Raw genomic sequence first — 18,350 nt, forward strand, 5'->3', positions numbered from 1 at the left:
AAAGTCTCCCCGTTGAAAGTTTGCATTTAATAACGGAAGTTGCCAACATCTCGACCTTCTTTCAGATATGACAATGGACGATGTTCGGGAATACGAGAAAAACATGCATGAACAAACCAACATAAAAGTTTGCAATCAGCATTCCTCCACTGTGGATGACATAGAGAGCCATGCCCAAACGAGTGTATGTAGAATTTTTGAAACATGTCGCCCCCTCCTTTACCAACATACACATCAGCCGATCTTTGACATACTGCCAACGCTCGATTCTCAGACTTCCACAAACAGCGTCAGAGGCTGTTGATAAAGAACCTCACTGGGTCTAACTTGGACAGTGTCATGTCACCCCTTCCTTCCAGACATTTCAATTCCTTAAAGCTGATTGACTTTCGGATAGTTTCGGTCATAAACCCAAGAACGTGGAGAGTGGAGACTTTTCGTGGTCCTAATGAACGGCCTGGCCTGTACCAGAAAAGCAAGGGGTAAAATCAGGTGTCAGAGGAAAACTGGAACATCATGCCAGTAACTTTTAAAAACATAGGTAACAGTTATTCATTCAAGGGAAGGCGTCTGGCCCATCTGGTCTTTTAGGTTTTCTTATATTGGTTTTGAAATACTTTCTATGGTTCTTTATAGCTGTTTTGCCCAGTTAGTTCCTCCCTACTGGGTTAAGGTCAAGGTGGGTCTGTGGGTTCTTACACACAGGCTGCGCAGTGAAGGTGTGGTTAGCGGAGACTGTACCAGTCTAGCCTGGGACTTAAGAGAAGCCCCAAGGAGCCTCAAGTATCCCCTGGCACATTGGATATTGAATGCTGACTGTGTGTTGTTTGCCAGCATTTTAAATATATTTATAATTCAGTCATTCATGCTAACGAAGAGCAGATACAGATGACAAAAGAAAAATGTAATCCCTGAGTCATTTATATGTACCTCTGGCCAGAGCTGTGATCTCTTTGGGTGCCAGCTTGAGCCCGCATGCCCCAGAACAATACGTAGGTTAGCGTTTTAAGAAATTGATGATGTTCTAGAAGACGGAGAGGTGGCTATTGTAAATGGATGCTTTGGAATTGTGAAAACCTTTTGGTTGCACTTTGGAAATCTTGAGTTCAGTTTTTAGAGCATGTCTTTGGAATTTGCCCTGCAAGGCTGCTATTGGCTGCCCGTGGCTGTCCTTGAGGTTGAAGTGGCCCGCCCTCCCTCGCCCCACGTTGCATGCGGTGGTCAGATTTGCAGGAGACCCTTCAAGGAGGTTCAGCTCAGGTGCTCCTCTCTCTGAGCAGACCAGTTCAGAGAGGACTTTCCCCTTCCTCTCTCCCTGTTCTAAAGTTAGAGATGCTCCTGAAGGAAACTGTCCTTGAATTTTCATCACTTGTGATTACCTTTTCTTTCAGGAATGTTAGACTTCCCTCCACCCCACCCCAGCTGCTCCCTGAAAGCGACTCACTGTCAGAAAGACTAGACAAAGGGAGCCAGAGGGAAGGGGGAGGCGCCACGCGTCCAAAAGATACAAAGCACAGCGCTTGTCTCCTGGGTCCTCACAGCTTTCAGCGCAGGCTCTTGGCTTGGTTTTCTTTTCATTTTACTGCGACTACTGGTATGAGAAGGTCAATTTACCAGGTAGACGGCGGTACCTAGAGTGGTTCTCCCCACGGGAAAACTCCTGCATTCTCTGGCCACGACTCACAGGCGTTCCCATGACTTCAGCGAAAGATATGCCTCTCCCTTCAAAGTTACACAGAGTGGTTATTTTGAATGCTTACGACATTTCCCTTATTCTGTGGAATGCCGTCACACTGTAGACTATTTATTTTTCCATTGTCTCTCTTCTATATCATAATGAAAAACAGTTGAAATCAAGAGGCTGCTGGCTGCCACAGATACAAACTGCATGGGCGCTCGATAAAACTTAAATCACCAACCCGAGGAGAAACAGATTAGATTGCAATTATGCAAAATTAACATCCATGACCATGGCAATAAGGAAATAGTCTCCTTTGCCATTGAGCCTTCAAAGAAGGGAACTCCTATGAGACTCTGGAAGGGACTGTAATACTGAAAGTCCGTACTTCAGGGAATTTCTGCTCTCTGCTGGATGTATGGAGTAGAGCACTGGATTCCGCCACTTTTTTAGAAAGCCTGATTTTTCCAAGGTGATGTCCATTTATTATGGCAGAAACCCCGGTTCACTGAAATTTGCCTGAGCATCTCCATTTTATTTGGCAGTACCTCTTTTTTTTTTTTTTTTAATGTAGTCTTTTTTCTTTTGTTTTAGCTTAATCGTCTTAGTACTTTTTTTTTGAAGTGATAAGTTTCTAGGTACGATTTTTCTTGTTATATTCTGAATTTTATATTCTATCAAAAGCCATAATTTTATATTTCCTTTGTAAAAACTTTCCCTTTCAGAAAACTTAGTAATTGTCTCCAGGAAATCTGCTTAAGGATTTTGCTTTTTGAAAAATATTTCTAGTTTGCTCATATGTTATTATGTGACTTATATATCAGGGTGGGGCAAAAGTGGGTTTATAGTTGTTTGTACAGAATACAATACAAAAATTAATAAATAATAACACAAGAATAAACTTTTCTCATATGAACAACTGTAAACCTACTTTTGCCACACCCTGGATGCATCATTTTGGGGCCATTAATTATTTTAATTACCTTCCCTTTATAAAAAAGATGGCCAGGTCTAATATTAGTCATACCCACAACGCACACACACATCCCTCCAGTCTGGTTCTGTACCCCTGATATTTTCTTATTCAGAATACATAAAATATTCACTGAAGGGTATTTTGGGAATATTGGGAGTATTTTGGATGGATATTCATAAAGGAATATTATTTCAGATGTTTGCCGTCATAAAAAGGAGAAAGTCAGGGTTTAGCATTTGAATGGTAATTTGGGTTTATGGTCTGGAGAGGCCCCTTTTCTGTAGGGTTCCTATAGGTCCTTTAAGAATAGGCTTAGAGATTCATCCATTTGCGTGTCTTCTAAATAACTGCTCGTTTTTTTTCTTTGTATTTTGTCCTTTGAAGACATGACAATGGATGAAGTCCGAGAATTTGAACGAGCCACTCAGGAAGCCACCAACAAGAAAATTGGCGTTTTCCCACCTGCGATTTCTATCTCGAGCATCCCCCTGCTGCCTTCCTCGGTCCGCAGCGCCCCCTCCAGCGCTCCGTCCACACCTCTGTCCACAGACGCGCCGGAGTTCCTGTCCGTGCCCAAGGATCGGCCCCGGAAAAAGTCTGCCCCAGAAACTCTCACGCTTCCAGACCCCGAGAAAAAAGCCACTCTGAATTTACCTGGCGTACCCGCTTCAGATAGGCCGTGCCGGCCCAAATCAGAGTAACTTCACATGAATATGTTATGGGGTTTTATATTTTCATTTCCGGGGTTGGTTTTTGTTTTGTTTGTTTTTTTTAAAGAATCTTCTACTATAGAAAAAGACTGCTTTGTCATTCAAACATGTTCTTTCGATCTCTGAGTGTGCATGTGGTTGAGTAATTTCACATATATGAGTCCCTACGTATGCCATACAGCATCACAGATGTAACATGTAAAACATGCAAAGGACAAAGGGCACCTTCTGTAGCCACAGCTGGATGCCAGGAAGGAAGCTGTGTTATTGGGCATTTGATGAGGTTGGTATGGACTTCTAGATAAATAAATGAAAACGTTGCACCACTGTGGTACAAGGTGTGAAATAGTGAAGTTCGTTGCCTCCCATCAAACCTGAAATTCTCAAAACTACTCTCAGGTGTAACATACCTAATTGTTAAATTTTGAACTTCTCCTCACCAATACTTGAATACCAGTAGTTACTAAGATTCCTATTTTGGTTAGTCTGACTCAGGATTTGGGGCCTAATTAACACTTTAAAATTTTTTGAAAACTTTATCAACCCGTAGAGGCTCCAAGTGCAATTAATAACTTATTTATACCTTTCACAGAATTTAATAAAGATTCCACTTGTTTCTCTCTTTTAATAACTTTCCCCTACGTGCCCTCGTGGCCTCAGAAATCTTAACAATTACATGGGTGAATGTGACCTTAACTGACAGATTTTGGAAGAGTTGAGTTAGGAACCAAGAGGCCCAGGAGAGGCAAGCATCTTTCTTCTCTACAGGTACCAACCAACAAACCTTAACTTGTCAGCTTCCATTATCCATGAAGATTCTTAAAAATTGCCATTAATTGAGTAGAATTTATTGACTACTTGCCCATTCAGAGAAGGTCAAGGGTAGAATAAGGCGACTGGACTTTAACCTTGTCAAGATGTCTGGTTTGGGAAACCCTAAAAAAGAGAATTGTCTCCCATCTCCCTCCTGGTTTTACTTGTAATAACATCCAGACTTCCTGGAACAGATCGTCTGTCCCCGGACCTTAGAAAAGACTGTCATTCTCTTGCTCTTTACTTGAAATTCAAATATTGGAAATGTCACAGAAATCAAGTAAAGAGAATGAACAGAATTGTTGGCTTATATTTGTAAAGAGGAAAGATAGGCCCAGCCGGTGTGGTATCAACCCATGCACTAAGAGGTCACCGGTTTGATTCCCGGTCAGGGCACATGCCCAAGTTGTGGGCCCAATCCCCAGGGGCAGATGCAGGAGGCTGCCAGTCGATGTTCTCGCTCATCGATGTTTTTATCTCTATCCCTCTCCCTTCCTCTCTCTCTAAAATCAGTAAAGAAAAAAAAAAAAGGAGGAGAGATAGAGATGTCCCTCTGTCTAGCTTTCTTTTCTGCAAGTACCTAATGCAAGATTAGATTCAAGGTTGACAGGAGGCGAGATCATTCACCAAAGTGGCAGAAAAAGAACTCTCCTTGGATCTTAAGAGAAAAAACCTGCCACCTTCGCACCTCACTGCCTTTAAACGCAGAGGAAGGGCAAGCAGAACCTAACATGTACTTCTGTCCTCCGTGAGAGGAAGAGACCAAGGTGATTGGGCAACTCCAAGCCCCAACTAGCCTTCCTCACCATAACCTCCAACCTCAGGAAAGGGACCGTCCCAAACCAGAGTCCAAAGGAAACACAAACCAAGGAGCATACTCTCCTCTCTCCTGGCCTCAGCCAGTGGACCCTGCCTGCTTCTCAGTGCTCGCCACTGCGTTGTCTCTCGAGGTGACCAACTCCCAGGTGCAGGCGCTGGCCCCGTGAGCCCAGCACCAAGTAAGTGTAAATCGTATGTCAGACTGTCAAGATCATTTCTTTATCTACAAGTTGATATTTAGCTCAAAAAAATAAACCCAGAATTCAAGGGAACCCAGTTGCAAATAGCTCAGATCAACAGCGCATCTCTTCCCTGAGAACAATGGCATTATAGTAAGACATCTCTGCATGATATGGTAGCATGACTCTTGCTTGTGGGAAAACTTAATCTTTTATCAAATCCCTTGGACTTCTCGGCGGCTCCCTCGCCGCACAGTAGTACTTCACGAGAATGTTTGGCTTCCGAAAGCAAAGTTCCATTTTCACAAGGCAGTGATTTGGGGTGTATTTGCTTACCGTTTATTTGCAAGCTGAAATCAGGATGGGGCGGGGTCATTTTCTAACAGGACTGATTTATTTTGTGCAGGTTGTTAACACATCTGACACATAGCTTTTCCATTGATACCACTGCTGTTTGTGAAGTGGCTTCTGCTAACAAGGTCAAGAATCCTATATGCTTTAGAAAGCTGGTTTCTCATTTCCTTCCGTGAGCTTTTTCATATCCAGTACAATGCCACCGACATCAAGTACGAACTGCTAAGGATAGTGTGATTTTTAGCCATCAAATGCGTGTGCTCTTAAAGTATGTTCAGTTTTCTGTCTACATGTGGTTCGTGTGCATTTAATAAAGGGGGGGGGGGGTGCGTATATTTCTTCAGCTGCTTTGAATATTTAACCCAGTCATCACAAACATAAATGACTTCAGTATTTTATCTGTCTTAATTTTCAAGTATCATTTCACATTTTCCATACATGCATTTGTTTGTTGTGGGATACAAGCCTGTGGTGATTGTGTACATAGAACATTAATAATTTCTATAAGGATGGAAATGAAATGGCTGCATGATGGAAACTTAGAAGATAAACACAGAAACTTGAATTCATTAAGCATGTTTAGGGGGGAATCTTTAACTCAGTGCCTCTGTCTGCAATGTGGAAACTTTCAACTTGGTTCACCAAAATTGTATTATACACACATATATTTTATATAATACGTATGTGTGTGTGTGTATATACACATACATATATATATGGTATAGCATATAGTGAGTCATACACCACCAGTTTAAGTCTCTGGTAGCCAAATTAAAGTAATAATCCACGAAATAACCCATGTGCACACCATTTCTCATGTTAGTGAAGACCGTGGCCATGACTAAATTTCATTCCTTGGGGTACGTTCCAAATATGAACCACCCTGTGCTTTCCCAGGACAAGAAGGTCTCTGTGTTTTTCCCACATCAACTTTGTCAAAAGTTACCTCTGAAGGCCATTGCATTTTTCTACTTTGGGACTGTAATAAAACAAAGCCAAGAAGACCGTGACATTTTTGGCTACCATCATTATAACAGGCACAACATGCATTTGTTTGTGAACTAATTTATAAACCCTTCTGTTAGTTTTGCATCCGTGTGGGAGGAATGGTTTTCATTTACTTGCAAGTATTTATTAGCTATGATTTAGGTTGTGAAAATCTCTAAGTGCAGTCATAGTTGTACAATGCAGACACTCAAACCCAACAACCCAAAGGTAATTGTGTGGTTTTCTTTCAAGACACTGATAAACAGTGACGTAGAGAGTAGATTCTGACACTTCTTGAGAAATCATTTTCCTATGAAAATTTCAAGGCTAATGCATTTATGTGTATTTTTAAATTCTATTTTCCTTAGTAGCTCTGCATGGCTCAGGGACTACAAGGTCACTAGCTGGTTTAGGTCAATAGGTATTTTACTTTTCAGAAGGGCCACAGTATAATTTACAAATAATGTATAATCAGATAATCCAGTAGACAGGAATCATCTAAATCGTTTTAGTTCCTTTGTGATCGTAGGCTAGGTGACAATCTGCCATCTGAGCCATAATTTTTGAAATTAAAAAAAAAAAAGATCTGTCCAGTGACTTTAACTGGTCATGGATAGACTATTTCAAACAACTCATTCTTGCTCAGACTGAAGCGTTACACAATTGCACAGCATTGGCACCGAGGCAACCCTGGGTTCTTCTGTGTTCTACCTTCAGAACAATCTGTTTGCGTTGGAAATGTAAGTCTTTAAGCTTTTTAGGAGTTAGTGCAGTAAGAGGATGTGAATACGCTGAGAACTTCAGACGCCATTAATTGTAATTTTGTTGTTAAGTTAAATGCTTTAGGCTAAACCTCAGGATGTGGTTATTTAAAACTGAAAGTGTGTCTGTTGAATTGCAAGTCCCCCTTCAGTTTCTATGTATCACCAAGAAGAGGTTCTTCGAGTTGGTGTTCTATCTATGCCACTGCTAGGTTGCTTCAAGTGTCATTTTTAGTGTTTACATTTCAAGCTGGGATCTTGCTTAGGTGAGTGCGTCGATGGACCACTGCCACTACTGAAGGACCAAGGTTCAGAATGTACAGTGTTAGACTCCGCACAGAGCAAACAAGAGGTGACCCTCACACATGCCATCCTTCTGTGTCTTTTTATGGCTGTTTCCTGTTTTTCCCCCAGTTATTTATTATTATTAATAACTTACGTTTTCTTACCTTCTGTTGTAAATAAAGTACAAAGCAATCTTCTTTCCAAGTGTGGCTTCCTCTCTCCGCTAGCCTCAAGGGAACGTTGGCAATTGTATTTGTGGGTTGATGGGAAAGAAGTGATCAAGGTAGAAGGAATAAGCCAATGGCCGGTACTTAGACCCCGTTCTAGGGGACTTGTGTGCAAGGAAGCCTGGCATGCTGATAGTCTTATGGTGCCTTCAGGGCCAGGTCCTGGTAGGGAATGCCTGGGCACCAGCTCTGTCCAACCAAAAATACCCAAGGTGAATCTGCAACCCAGGGGAATATAAACATAGACTCATCCATCTGGGTGCATGGTTCCCCCTTATCAAAGGTAAGACTCAAATCCGAATGGTCACCCAGAAAAACCATCCTGAAGGAATCTGTAGGAACACCACCCCAAAAGAATTCTCTCCTCGTGCATGTGTGTGTGTGTGTGTGTGTGTGTGTGTTCAACTTCATGTAGTTGATCCAGACAAACACTATTGACTTTCTTGCTTAATTATTAGCCCTCTAATATTCTATACTCCTGTAAATTCTCCCTTTTCTATAGCATGCATCCTAGTAGGATATCCCATTTAAGTCCAAACATTTAACTACTCTTCCTGGGAAACTTAAAAACAACTTTGTACTTTGCATTAATATTCGTGCTGTGGTCCCAGCATTGAGGATTCAAGCAAATATGCAACGAAAGAAAGTGGACATGACCTTGTCCTGGCCGGTTTGGCTCAGCGGTTGGAGCGTCCGCCTGCGGTCCGGAGAGACCCGGGTTCGGTTCCCGCTAAGGGCATGTACCTCGGTTGCAGTTTGTCCCCGGCCCTGGTTGGTCGTGCGGGTGGCAGCCACTCGATGTGTCCCTTTCACATCGATGTTTCCCTCTCTCTCTCTCTTCCTCTCTCTCCCTCCCACTCTGTCTGTACAAAAAATGGAAAAATGTCCTCAGGTGAGGATAAAAAAAAAAAAAGAAAGAAAGTGGACATGACCTTAGATCCTAACGAATCAGGCCATTGAGTGCAGCAACATTACAACACCTAGAATTGAGGGGGTAATTATGTTTAAGTAGCAATGATCTGCCCTGGCAGGTTTGGCTCAGGGGTTACAGCATTGGCCCGCGGACCAATGAGTTGCAGGTTCTATTCCAGCCAAGGGCACATACCTGGGTGGCGATTCATCCCCACCCCTGGTTGGGGTCATAAGGGAGGCAGCCACTCGATGTGTCCCTTTCACATAGATATTTCTCTCTTCCTCTCCCTCCCACTCTATCTGAACAAAAATGGAAGAATATCCTCAGGTGAGGATAGGGAAAAAAAAAACAACACCAATGATCTGCATTTAAATCAGACACAAATGGTGGGGTCATTTCCCCTCCTTTAATTTGTAGAAAAGAGATTTGGCCACTGTCCCTCAAGGGTGTTTGAGCGCAGCAACATCTTTTGTGATGTTCTGAATATCTTATTCCAATATAACTTTCCCGCTCCCAAGATATTCGACAAGTAAGATGCTGGCAGTCTTCTACTCATTAGCAACCCTTGAGAATCATTTGTGATCCTACGCGCACAAGTGGTTCTGTGCAGAGCTCTCTGAAAGGAAAAAGGAAAAATTCCTAAACTAGCCTGCTGCTCCGTGTGCGGTCTGCCGCGAACATCGGTCCTCGGTGCTCGAGTGTCGTGCCTCCTCACAGCACAACTTGCAAATTTAGAAATAGTTGCACAAGTCTGAATTTTCCCATTCTCAACTTGCAAAAAGCATCTGTCTCTTTGCATTGTGTTAGAATCTATTAAACACACCCCAGGAAGTGGCTTTTCTTCCTTTGTACCTTCATTCAGTACTTCAGACTTCTGTGGAAGACATCTCATAGATGTATACTATTCTAAGAAATTCTTCAATAATTTTGAATTGCTTTATAAACACCTTTACATTTGATATGTAGCATGTGTATCGTTTTTTGTAGCCATGTACTATTCTGTTAGGTTGGAAATCTATAACTTACTTAAACATTGTTATTTTGCATTCAGGTTATTTTCTGGATTTCGTTACATAGAGTGTTGTTAGGAACATCTTTGTAACATTATTTGCTTTGGGTAAATTCCCAGAAATTTAATTGCTAGGTCAAAAGATATGAATATTTTTATGACTTTGGGTATTACGCCAACAACTCCTCCAAAGAAAATGGTAGCAATTTACAGTTCCACTGACAATGTATGAATGAGAGCATTTGTCTTTTTAAACAGCATTTGCAGTTTAAAAGTTCACAAGTTTAAAAGTTCAACTTATTAAGCAATTGCTAGCATCCAATTCCCAGAGAAGTCCTCATTGGCTTAGTGTATTAATACTGTCTTTTGGGGTGTTTGTGTGAGGAAAGACAAAACCCAGACAAGACATTCTCTGATTTATTTAGATGTTCAGGGCCTTCTTTAGTTTACTAAGCTGCAGAAATGTTGACTGGCTACTTATGGAAACAAAAGCATAAGGAACTGCATTTAATTGAGTAAATAAACATCAGTTTGGAGTCATTTTGTTTTCACACTCTCAGTGGTAACAAACATTGAATGATGCAGCTTTACTTGAGGATTTCCTGAAAACCACCTACAACTGCCAACAAGTTTTGTTTTGCTTTTTATATGTTTTTATTGATTTTTTTAGAGAGAAGGAAGGGAGAGAGAGATAGAAACATCCATGTGAGAGAAACATCCATGTGAGAGAAACATCAATCGGCTGCTCAGCTGCTCAGCTGCCTCCTGCATGCTCCCCACTGGGGATGGAGCCCGAAACCCAGGCCTGTGCCCTGACCGGGACTCGAACTAGGCCCTCTCAGTCCATGGGATGACGCTCAGTCCACTGATCCACACAGGCCGGGCTTGTTTCGTTTTTTAAAGCAAGAGAGAAAGTAAAAACTCGAGCTCGCACTGATTTTAGAATCAGTGACTCCTGATTTTAACAGAACTTTGGTAAGGACAGAGCAGTCTTTCCTATGTCTTTCATTTCACTTCTTGGTGGAGTTGTGAAGATAGATTGCACATGCTGTCCAAACACAGAAGGTTAGCAGTCTGTGCGTCACCCGCTTTTGAAGCATGAGCCATGTGAGAGCCACTCCTGAGGAAGAGAGACCTCTCAAGGAGAACGAATGGCCGTTTCTCACACACAGCAAACCAGGACAAGGTAGTACATCTGCCCTCAAGTAAGTTTGGAATCTGACTGCAGTCTGCTTTTTGGTTCTTAGTATGTGTTCATGTTAACTTTTTATTTTTAAATATGGATTCACAGAAAGTTACAAAGACATGTACATGGATGTCCTATACACCCTTCACCCAGCCTCCCCCAATGATAACAGCTTGTACAGCTATCATACAACATCACAACCATAGAGCTACACACACACAAGTGCAAGTAAAACTAGATAAGCTTTAAGTGTACAATTCAGTAGCATTAAATATACACAAGGTTGTACAGCCATCACCACTACCCATTTCCAGAATTTTTTCATCATTCCAAATGGAAACTGTACCCATTAAATGGAAACTATCCTTCCCTCCAGAAGCTGAGCACCTCCATTCTGCTTTCTACCTCTGTGAATTTGCCCATTCTAGACACATATAAATGAAATCTTACGATACTTGTCTTTTTATGTCTGGCTTACTTAGCATAATGTTTACAACATTAGTGTTATAGTATGTATCGGACATTTTAAAGGTTTATTTTTCTTTATTAATTTTAGAGAGAGAAGGGAGAGGAGAGAGAGAGAAACATCAATGAGAGAGAACATCGATTGGCTGCCTCCTGCATGCCCCCCACTGGGGATTTGGCCCACAACCTGGGCATGTGCCCTGACTGGGAATCAAACTGACGGCCTCTTGGTGCATGGGTTGACGCTCAACCAGTGAGCCACACCGGCTGGGCTTAAAGGTTTATTTTAGGGGAGAGGGGGGATGTGATAAGCCAATAAACACAGATGCTCCGCTGTGTTACGTTAGAAAACTGTTTTATAATGCTGTGTGATGTTGGGAAAACCACTTCATCTTCCTAAGCCTTCATTTTTTCCATTGTAACCACACCAGTAACAACAGGTTACTGGCCGGCGTGGCTCAGTTGGTTGGCATCGTCCCCAGCACCAGGGAGCAGGTTGCTGGTTTGATTCCTGGTTGCCACTCCATCCCGGTGAGGGCATGAGGTAGACTCACACTGACGTTTCTCTCTCCCTTTCTCTCGCTCTAAAAATCAATAAGCTATTCTTTAAAAAACAAAAACAGGTACAACATATTATATCTCAATAACAAACATGTAAAAATAAGATTGCCACTTGGGGATGAAAGCTGCTGCTGAAGAACCATGAGAAAAAGAGGTGATAGATACTTTGAAACAGAAGCTCCATGAGACAGGATGGCGGTTCCCCAGAGTTCCATCATTACTCCCTGAAGCTCCTTTTATTCTGAGTCTATTTTCAGTGAGTCTCTTCCTTTCCACCACAGGAGGTCACTAAAAGCAGTTGGGAAGTAGGTTAAAATGTCCTTTCTAGAAACAAGTTTGCCAAAGGAAACAGAGAAAAAAATGCAACTTTTTGGACCCTTTCTGGGATTCCAGCAAATATTAATAACATCCGAAGTAGAAAAAACAGTGTTTCAAGAATAAGGTGAAATACGTTTCTGCTTGGAAAGAACGGGACAGATGAAGGCAGGCCTGCAGAACGTGCTGCATTTTCATGCCTGCAAGTTGTCAATTGTTTTACTTGCTTCATTTTCATGCCTGCAAGTTGTCAATTGTTTTACTCCTATAACGCTTGGATGGTTCAAACAAACTTCATTCAGAATATCTGGTGGATCGTCCTGGCCGGTTTGGCTCAGCGGTTAGAGCATCGGCCTGCGGTCTGGAGAGACCCGGGTTCGGTTCCCGCTAAGGGCACGTACTTCAGTTGCAGTTTGTCCCCGGCCCTGGTCGGTTGTGCGGTGGCAGCCACTCGATGTGTCCCTTCACATCGATGTTTCTCTCTCTCTGTCTCTTCCTCTCTCTCCTTCCCACTCTATCTGTACAAAAAATGGAAAAACGTCCTCAGGTGAGGATTAAAAAAAACAAACGAAAAAACAGAATATCTGGTGGATCAATAGTGTGTTATATTAGATTCCTTTGAGCAACATGTCCTGTCATTGTCAGAATATAAACATGTCAAAAACTTCTTTTTGACATGCCTGGTCTAATTTATATCTAAATGAAAAAACTTTCTAGTATAATAAGACACCCTCCCCCAATCTAATGAATGTTTTTTGAGACATATCTGAAAAATGCACAAAAGTTTAACTAGAAAGGCCAACATTTTGGGGGGTTGCTAAGCAGTACTCAGCTACAACTCTTCATTGATTCTTTTTTAAAAAAAATAGTCATTAAAAAAATGTTTTTAATTAGAACAATCCATGAGAGAGAAACATACATCAGCTGTCCCCTGCATGCCCCCTACTGGGGATCAATCTGCCAACCTGGGCATGTGCCCTGAATTGAATTGGTGACCTCTCAGTGCATGGGATGACTCTCCTTGAGCCACACCAGCCAGGGCCATTGATTCTTTTTAAACAAAATTAAACTAAATGTATCCAAAGAAACACGCATATCTTTTTTTTTTTTTAATCCTCACCCGAGGACATTTTTGCATTTATCTTTAGACAGAGTAGGAGGGAGAGAGGAAGAGAGAGAAAAAAAAACATCAACATGAGAGAGTCACATGGACTGGTTGCCACCCACGCGACCCCAACCGGGCCGGGGACAAACTGCAACCGAGGTACGTGCCCTTACCGGGAACTGAACCCGGGACTTTCTGGTCTGTGAGCCGACACTCTAACCGCTGAGACAAACCGGCCAGGGCAAAACATGCATATCTTAAACATGAGCCTCTTCAACCTGGATCCAAATATGAATGAATTATTTTAAGTGTTTTTGGTGAGTTCCTCTCCCCACTGCATCTTCCTTGATTCTGCAAATGAAAACCAAAGAAGGTGGATTAAAAAGTAGAATATCTCGCCCGGCCAGTGTGGCTCAGTGGTTGAACGTCGACCCTGCACCAAAAGGTTGCTGGTTCGATTCCCTGTCAGGGCACATGTCCAGGTTGTGGGCCCGATCCCTAGTGGGGGGCATGAAGGAGACAGCCAATGGATGTTCTCTCTCATCGATGTTTCTCTCTCTCTCTCCTCCCTTCCTCTCTCTCTAAAATCAATAAAGAAAAAAAAAAAAAGAACAGAACTGATTTATTTGAGGGGCTGGTTGAGAAGGCAGGGCCTAATTGCATTGGTTGTCTTCAATCCACTCACACCCTCATACTTCCTCATGCTCAGCTTACAAACCAAGGACTTGGGGACACGGGGGTGGAAGGGAACAATTCCCACAACAGGGGACTAGCCCAGATTCACCTTACCTTTCTTTCAGCAGCAAGGCCACAAAATAGCCACTTCGGGCTGCCCCCATTTGCGTAGACTTAGTCAAATTTAGAGGTAGAAAGTGTTGAAGCAGCTTCAGACTTCTTTCTCAGCCTATCCCCAGCACACTGGGACAAAATATTGTCACCCTCTTCTTAGGCTGACCTGGTGCTTTATCTTCAGCCTGCATCCCCTCCATTTGAACTGATCACAGGGCCAATCTCTGCTTTAGTCCTCATTCCTCATTCTGGTCCTGATATAACTTATTCTATAATCTAGTACTGTCTTTTCTCTTTTTCCTTTCCTTTCCTTTCCTTCCTTCCTTCCTCCCTCCCTTCCTACCAGATACACACACACACACACACACACACACACACACACACACACACACATATATATATATACAGATAAATATATATATGCATATATATGTATGTGTGTGTGTATATATGTGTGTGTATATATATGTACCTTAATTTTCTCCTTTCACAGTGCCTGTTATGCCAGACACTAGGAGAGACACAGGGGACACAAAAGTGAGAAAAACAAGTCTGGTCTCTTACCTTAAAGTTTAGTGGAAAAGATATATAGTACTTATATAGTCACACAAATAAATTTGCAATTGTAACTTGATACAGGGTCAGTGAAGGAAAAGTTACATCATGCTGAAAGAGCATGTAACACAAGTCTAGACTGAGATGTGAAAAGTGAGTGGCAGTTGGCTGATTTAGGAGAAGATAAAAGCATTCCCAGCAAGGGTAACAGCATGTGCAAGGGCCCTGAAGTGAGGGGAGGCACAGCCTATTCCAGAAAAGCAATAATCGTTTGATGAGAGACAAGCCAGGAAAGAGAGGTAGGGGTCAGATTTTTCAAAGCCCTTGGTGGTAGGGCTGCCAGATTTAGCAAAAAAAAAAAAAAAAAAATACAGGATGCCAGGTTGAATTTAATTCCAGATAAGCAATAAATACTTGCACATATTTTATTTCTACTAAAAAATTATGTTCTCTCAAACTCCAATTTAACTGGGCCTTCTGTATTTTATTTGGCAACCCTACTTGTGGGTCAGGTAAGGATTTGATCTTGGTCATCCTGAGAACAGGGTATTAAAGGGCGGCTTTAAGCAAGGAGCGGCCTGATCTGATTAAAGTCTTGAATAGCTCATACCGGCCACCCCCGGGAAAGGAGCAAAGGGAGAGCGGGGAACAAGGAAACAATTACAGTGTCCAAGGAAGAGAAGGGGCTTGGACCCGAGGGTGGCAGTGGAGGAGACAGGTGGACAAGTTGAGCTATATTTAGAAGATAAAATCAACAACATTAGGGACCTCCCCACCACTTGAAATTCCTTCCATGTAGATGACAAATCGCCCAACCTCTTCCTGCAGAGTGTTGGGTTCTGCGGACACTATACTCTGCCGGCCCATCTCAAACTCCGCAGCCTGTCTTTTCTCTCACTTCCCTATCCTGTTACAATGCAGTCAGTGTTTGCTTGATCTCAAATTCCAAATGCGCTCACTGGGTTTGGGAACCCACTGGAAGGGTGCTAGCATTCGATTGAAATGTATGCCCCAAATTGGGGCAAAAGAGCTTAGATTCTTCCTCTAGCTCTGATTTTTGCTATTGGGAAACCATCTTTATTTAGAGGTGCCTGTCTGAGTTCCAATAATATTGTTCAGTTCATTGCTGTGGTCTCAACATTTCTATCAATGATGTTTTGGAACTGTATGATTTCATTCATGTGGAATATAAAACAAACAAACAAAAAGAAACAAAACGAAACAAAAACAAATTCATAGATACCGACAAAAGATTGGAGGTTACCAGAGGGGAAGGGTAGTGGGAAGAGGACAAAATGGGTAAAGGGGGTCAAATGTATGATGATGGATGGAACCTAGACTCTGGGTGGTGAGCATGGTATGGTGTATGCAGATATCAAATTATAGCCCTGGCCAGTTTGGCTCAGCGGTTAGGGCGTCGGCCTGCGGTCTGGAGAGACCCGGGTTCGGTTCCCGCTAAGGGCACGTACTTCGGTTGCAGTTTGTCCCCGGCCCTGGTTGGTCATGCGGGTGGCAGCCACTCGATGTGTCCCTTCACGTCGATGTTTCTCTCTCTCTCCATTCCTCTCTCTCCCTCCCACTGTATCTGTACAAAAAAAAAAAAATGGAAAAATATCCTCGGGTGAAGATAAAAAAAAAAAATCCCAAATTATAATGTACACCTGAAACTTACGTAATGCTTTTAACCAGTGTTACACCTTTAACTAAATAAATGTAAGTGCAATATCTGTGAAGCACAGTAAAGTGAAGCATAATAAAATGAGGTGTGTCTGTTTACACAGTATTTTTAAACATAACAAATAGTTTTAAAAAATGTTTTGAGCCCGGCTGCTGTGGCTCAGTGGTTGAGCGTTGCACCAAGAGGTCGCTGGTTCAATTCCTGGTCAGGACACACGCCCAGGTTGTGGGCAGAATCACCAGTCGGGGGCATGCAGGAGGCGGCCAATCAATGTTTCTCTCTCTCCCTCTCCCTTCCTCTCTATCTAAATTCAATAAAGAAGAAAACATTTTTTTTAATGTTTTGAGAGTCTAAAACTGGAAAACATATCTGAGAGCATCTCAGACCTTATTTAAGAACCACCACAATTTCCATATAGTATGAAGTCTTGGTGGAATATATATATATGTACCATCCACCCTCATTTCAGAATGGTCCTCCTAGAAGAGTTCCTCTGGCCAAGTACTTATTATATCCCACTCAACTGGCACCCTCGGTGAACTGTCCATAATTGGTAACATTCTCCCTTTTGAACATGGGCAGGCATCTTTTCCTAGCCATTATATAATTAGACTTGTTCCTTGTATATTTACCACCTGATTCTATTCTAGGAATTGAATGTGAGAAGAGGTATCTTCCTCCATCCTCACAGCTAGGCAACCACACAGCATAAACATGAGGAACAATCCAGACAGAACGCCCACAGCTCACAAAGAAACACACAGGGTCACAGCTGCCTTTGCCGACCGGCCTCTAAATGTCTCTCACTAGTGATGAAGAGCCAGGCCATCTCGTACACTGATGTTTCTCTCTCTCTCTCCCTCTCCCTTCCTCTGTCTCTCAAATCAATAAATGCATGTCCTCAAGTGAGGATTAAAAAAAAAAAAAAAGAGCCAGGCCCTGTTTATGCTCATTGACCTTCACTGATACATTTTGGAAGTGGAAAATTTGATCCACTCTGATCTTAGGCCCATTGCTGAAGACTCCTGGTTCCCTTGTTACAGCTGATGACCTTCCAAAAAGAATTGCATACTCCTCTTATAGTTTACCAAACTTAGACTCAAATTTCCAGACGAACACGCAAGTGCAGTTCCAGCTTTCTTAGCCAGTAAATCTTACTTTGTCCTAATGGAACAAGTCCACATCCCATTTATTACAATGGCTTGCCATACAAATGTGATTTATTTAACAAAAATCCATTAAACTCTTTATATGGATCAGACACAATTACTGGTGCTGTGAATACAAAGATGGAAAGTAATTCATTCTGTCCCACAGCACATTTTTTCCTGAGTGCCTACCAGTCACTAGGAAATGGGGATACACAGGTGAATATGACAGCTAGAGACCCCTTCAAGAAGCTTACTGGGGGAGCTTACATGAGTGAACAAACAAATAAAATAATTACAAACAGTGATAAGAAGGAAATAAATAAATTGCTGAGTTAAGAGAATGATGGAATGTTTAAGACAAGGTAGACTGGAAGGCTCTCTGATAGTACTCTCACCATCTCTCAGCTGGACAACTACAGTAACTGCAATAGCCTTTGGATAAAGCTCCCTGCTTGTGCCACAGGTCATTTGCACTTGCTGTGAGAATGCTCTTGCCTCAGCTAACCTTATGATTAGCTCCCTCTTCTCCTTCATGTCATTACTTAAAAGTCACCCTCTCATAAAGGCCTTCAGTGATCATCCTAACTAAAATGTCCTTTTTTGGTGCACCATGGAGCTGTTCATAAGCTATATCACATGTAATAACACAATGGATTGAATGCAGAAGCAGATGTGGGAATCTGATTATCTTTTATTAAGCCACATATTAAAGAGACTTTCAAAAATGTACAATAATGCTACTCTTCTCACTAAATTATTTTTAAAATTATCTTTCATAATAGTTATTCATATTAACATAACATGAGTTTATTTTAAAATGAATAAATCCAGTCT

At 42.0% G+C, this 18,350-nt stretch overlaps 1 protein-coding gene across 7 annotated transcripts in view; it reads left to right on the forward strand.

The window, feature by feature from the left end:
- The window catches only part of PITPNC1 (phosphatidylinositol transfer protein cytoplasmic 1), a 227,088-nt gene extending 222,492 nt beyond the window's left edge, over positions 1 to 4,596 (forward strand). For 5 of the 7 annotated variants that reach the window (XM_036267860.1, XM_036267864.1, XM_036267862.1 and 2 more), the window contains one exon: positions 3,039 to 4,596. In XM_036267860.1, coding sequence (XP_036123753.1) covers positions 3,039 to 3,355 — 317 coding nt within the window. In that variant the 3' untranslated portion in view covers positions 3,356 to 4,596. Of the gene's footprint in view, positions 1 to 65; positions 185 to 3,038 lie in introns of all 7 variants that reach the window. The other 2 variants (XM_036267866.1, XM_036267865.1) reach the window with 2 other exon arrangements.
- The last annotated feature ends 13,754 nt before the right edge of the window (positions 4,597 to 18,350 follow it).

Source organism: Molossus molossus, unplaced genomic scaffold (assembly GCF_014108415.1).
Source record: "Molossus molossus isolate mMolMol1 unplaced genomic scaffold, mMolMol1.p scaffold_m16_p_19, whole genome shotgun sequence".
Lineage (NCBI taxonomy): Eukaryota > Metazoa > Chordata > Mammalia > Chiroptera > Molossidae > Molossus > Molossus molossus.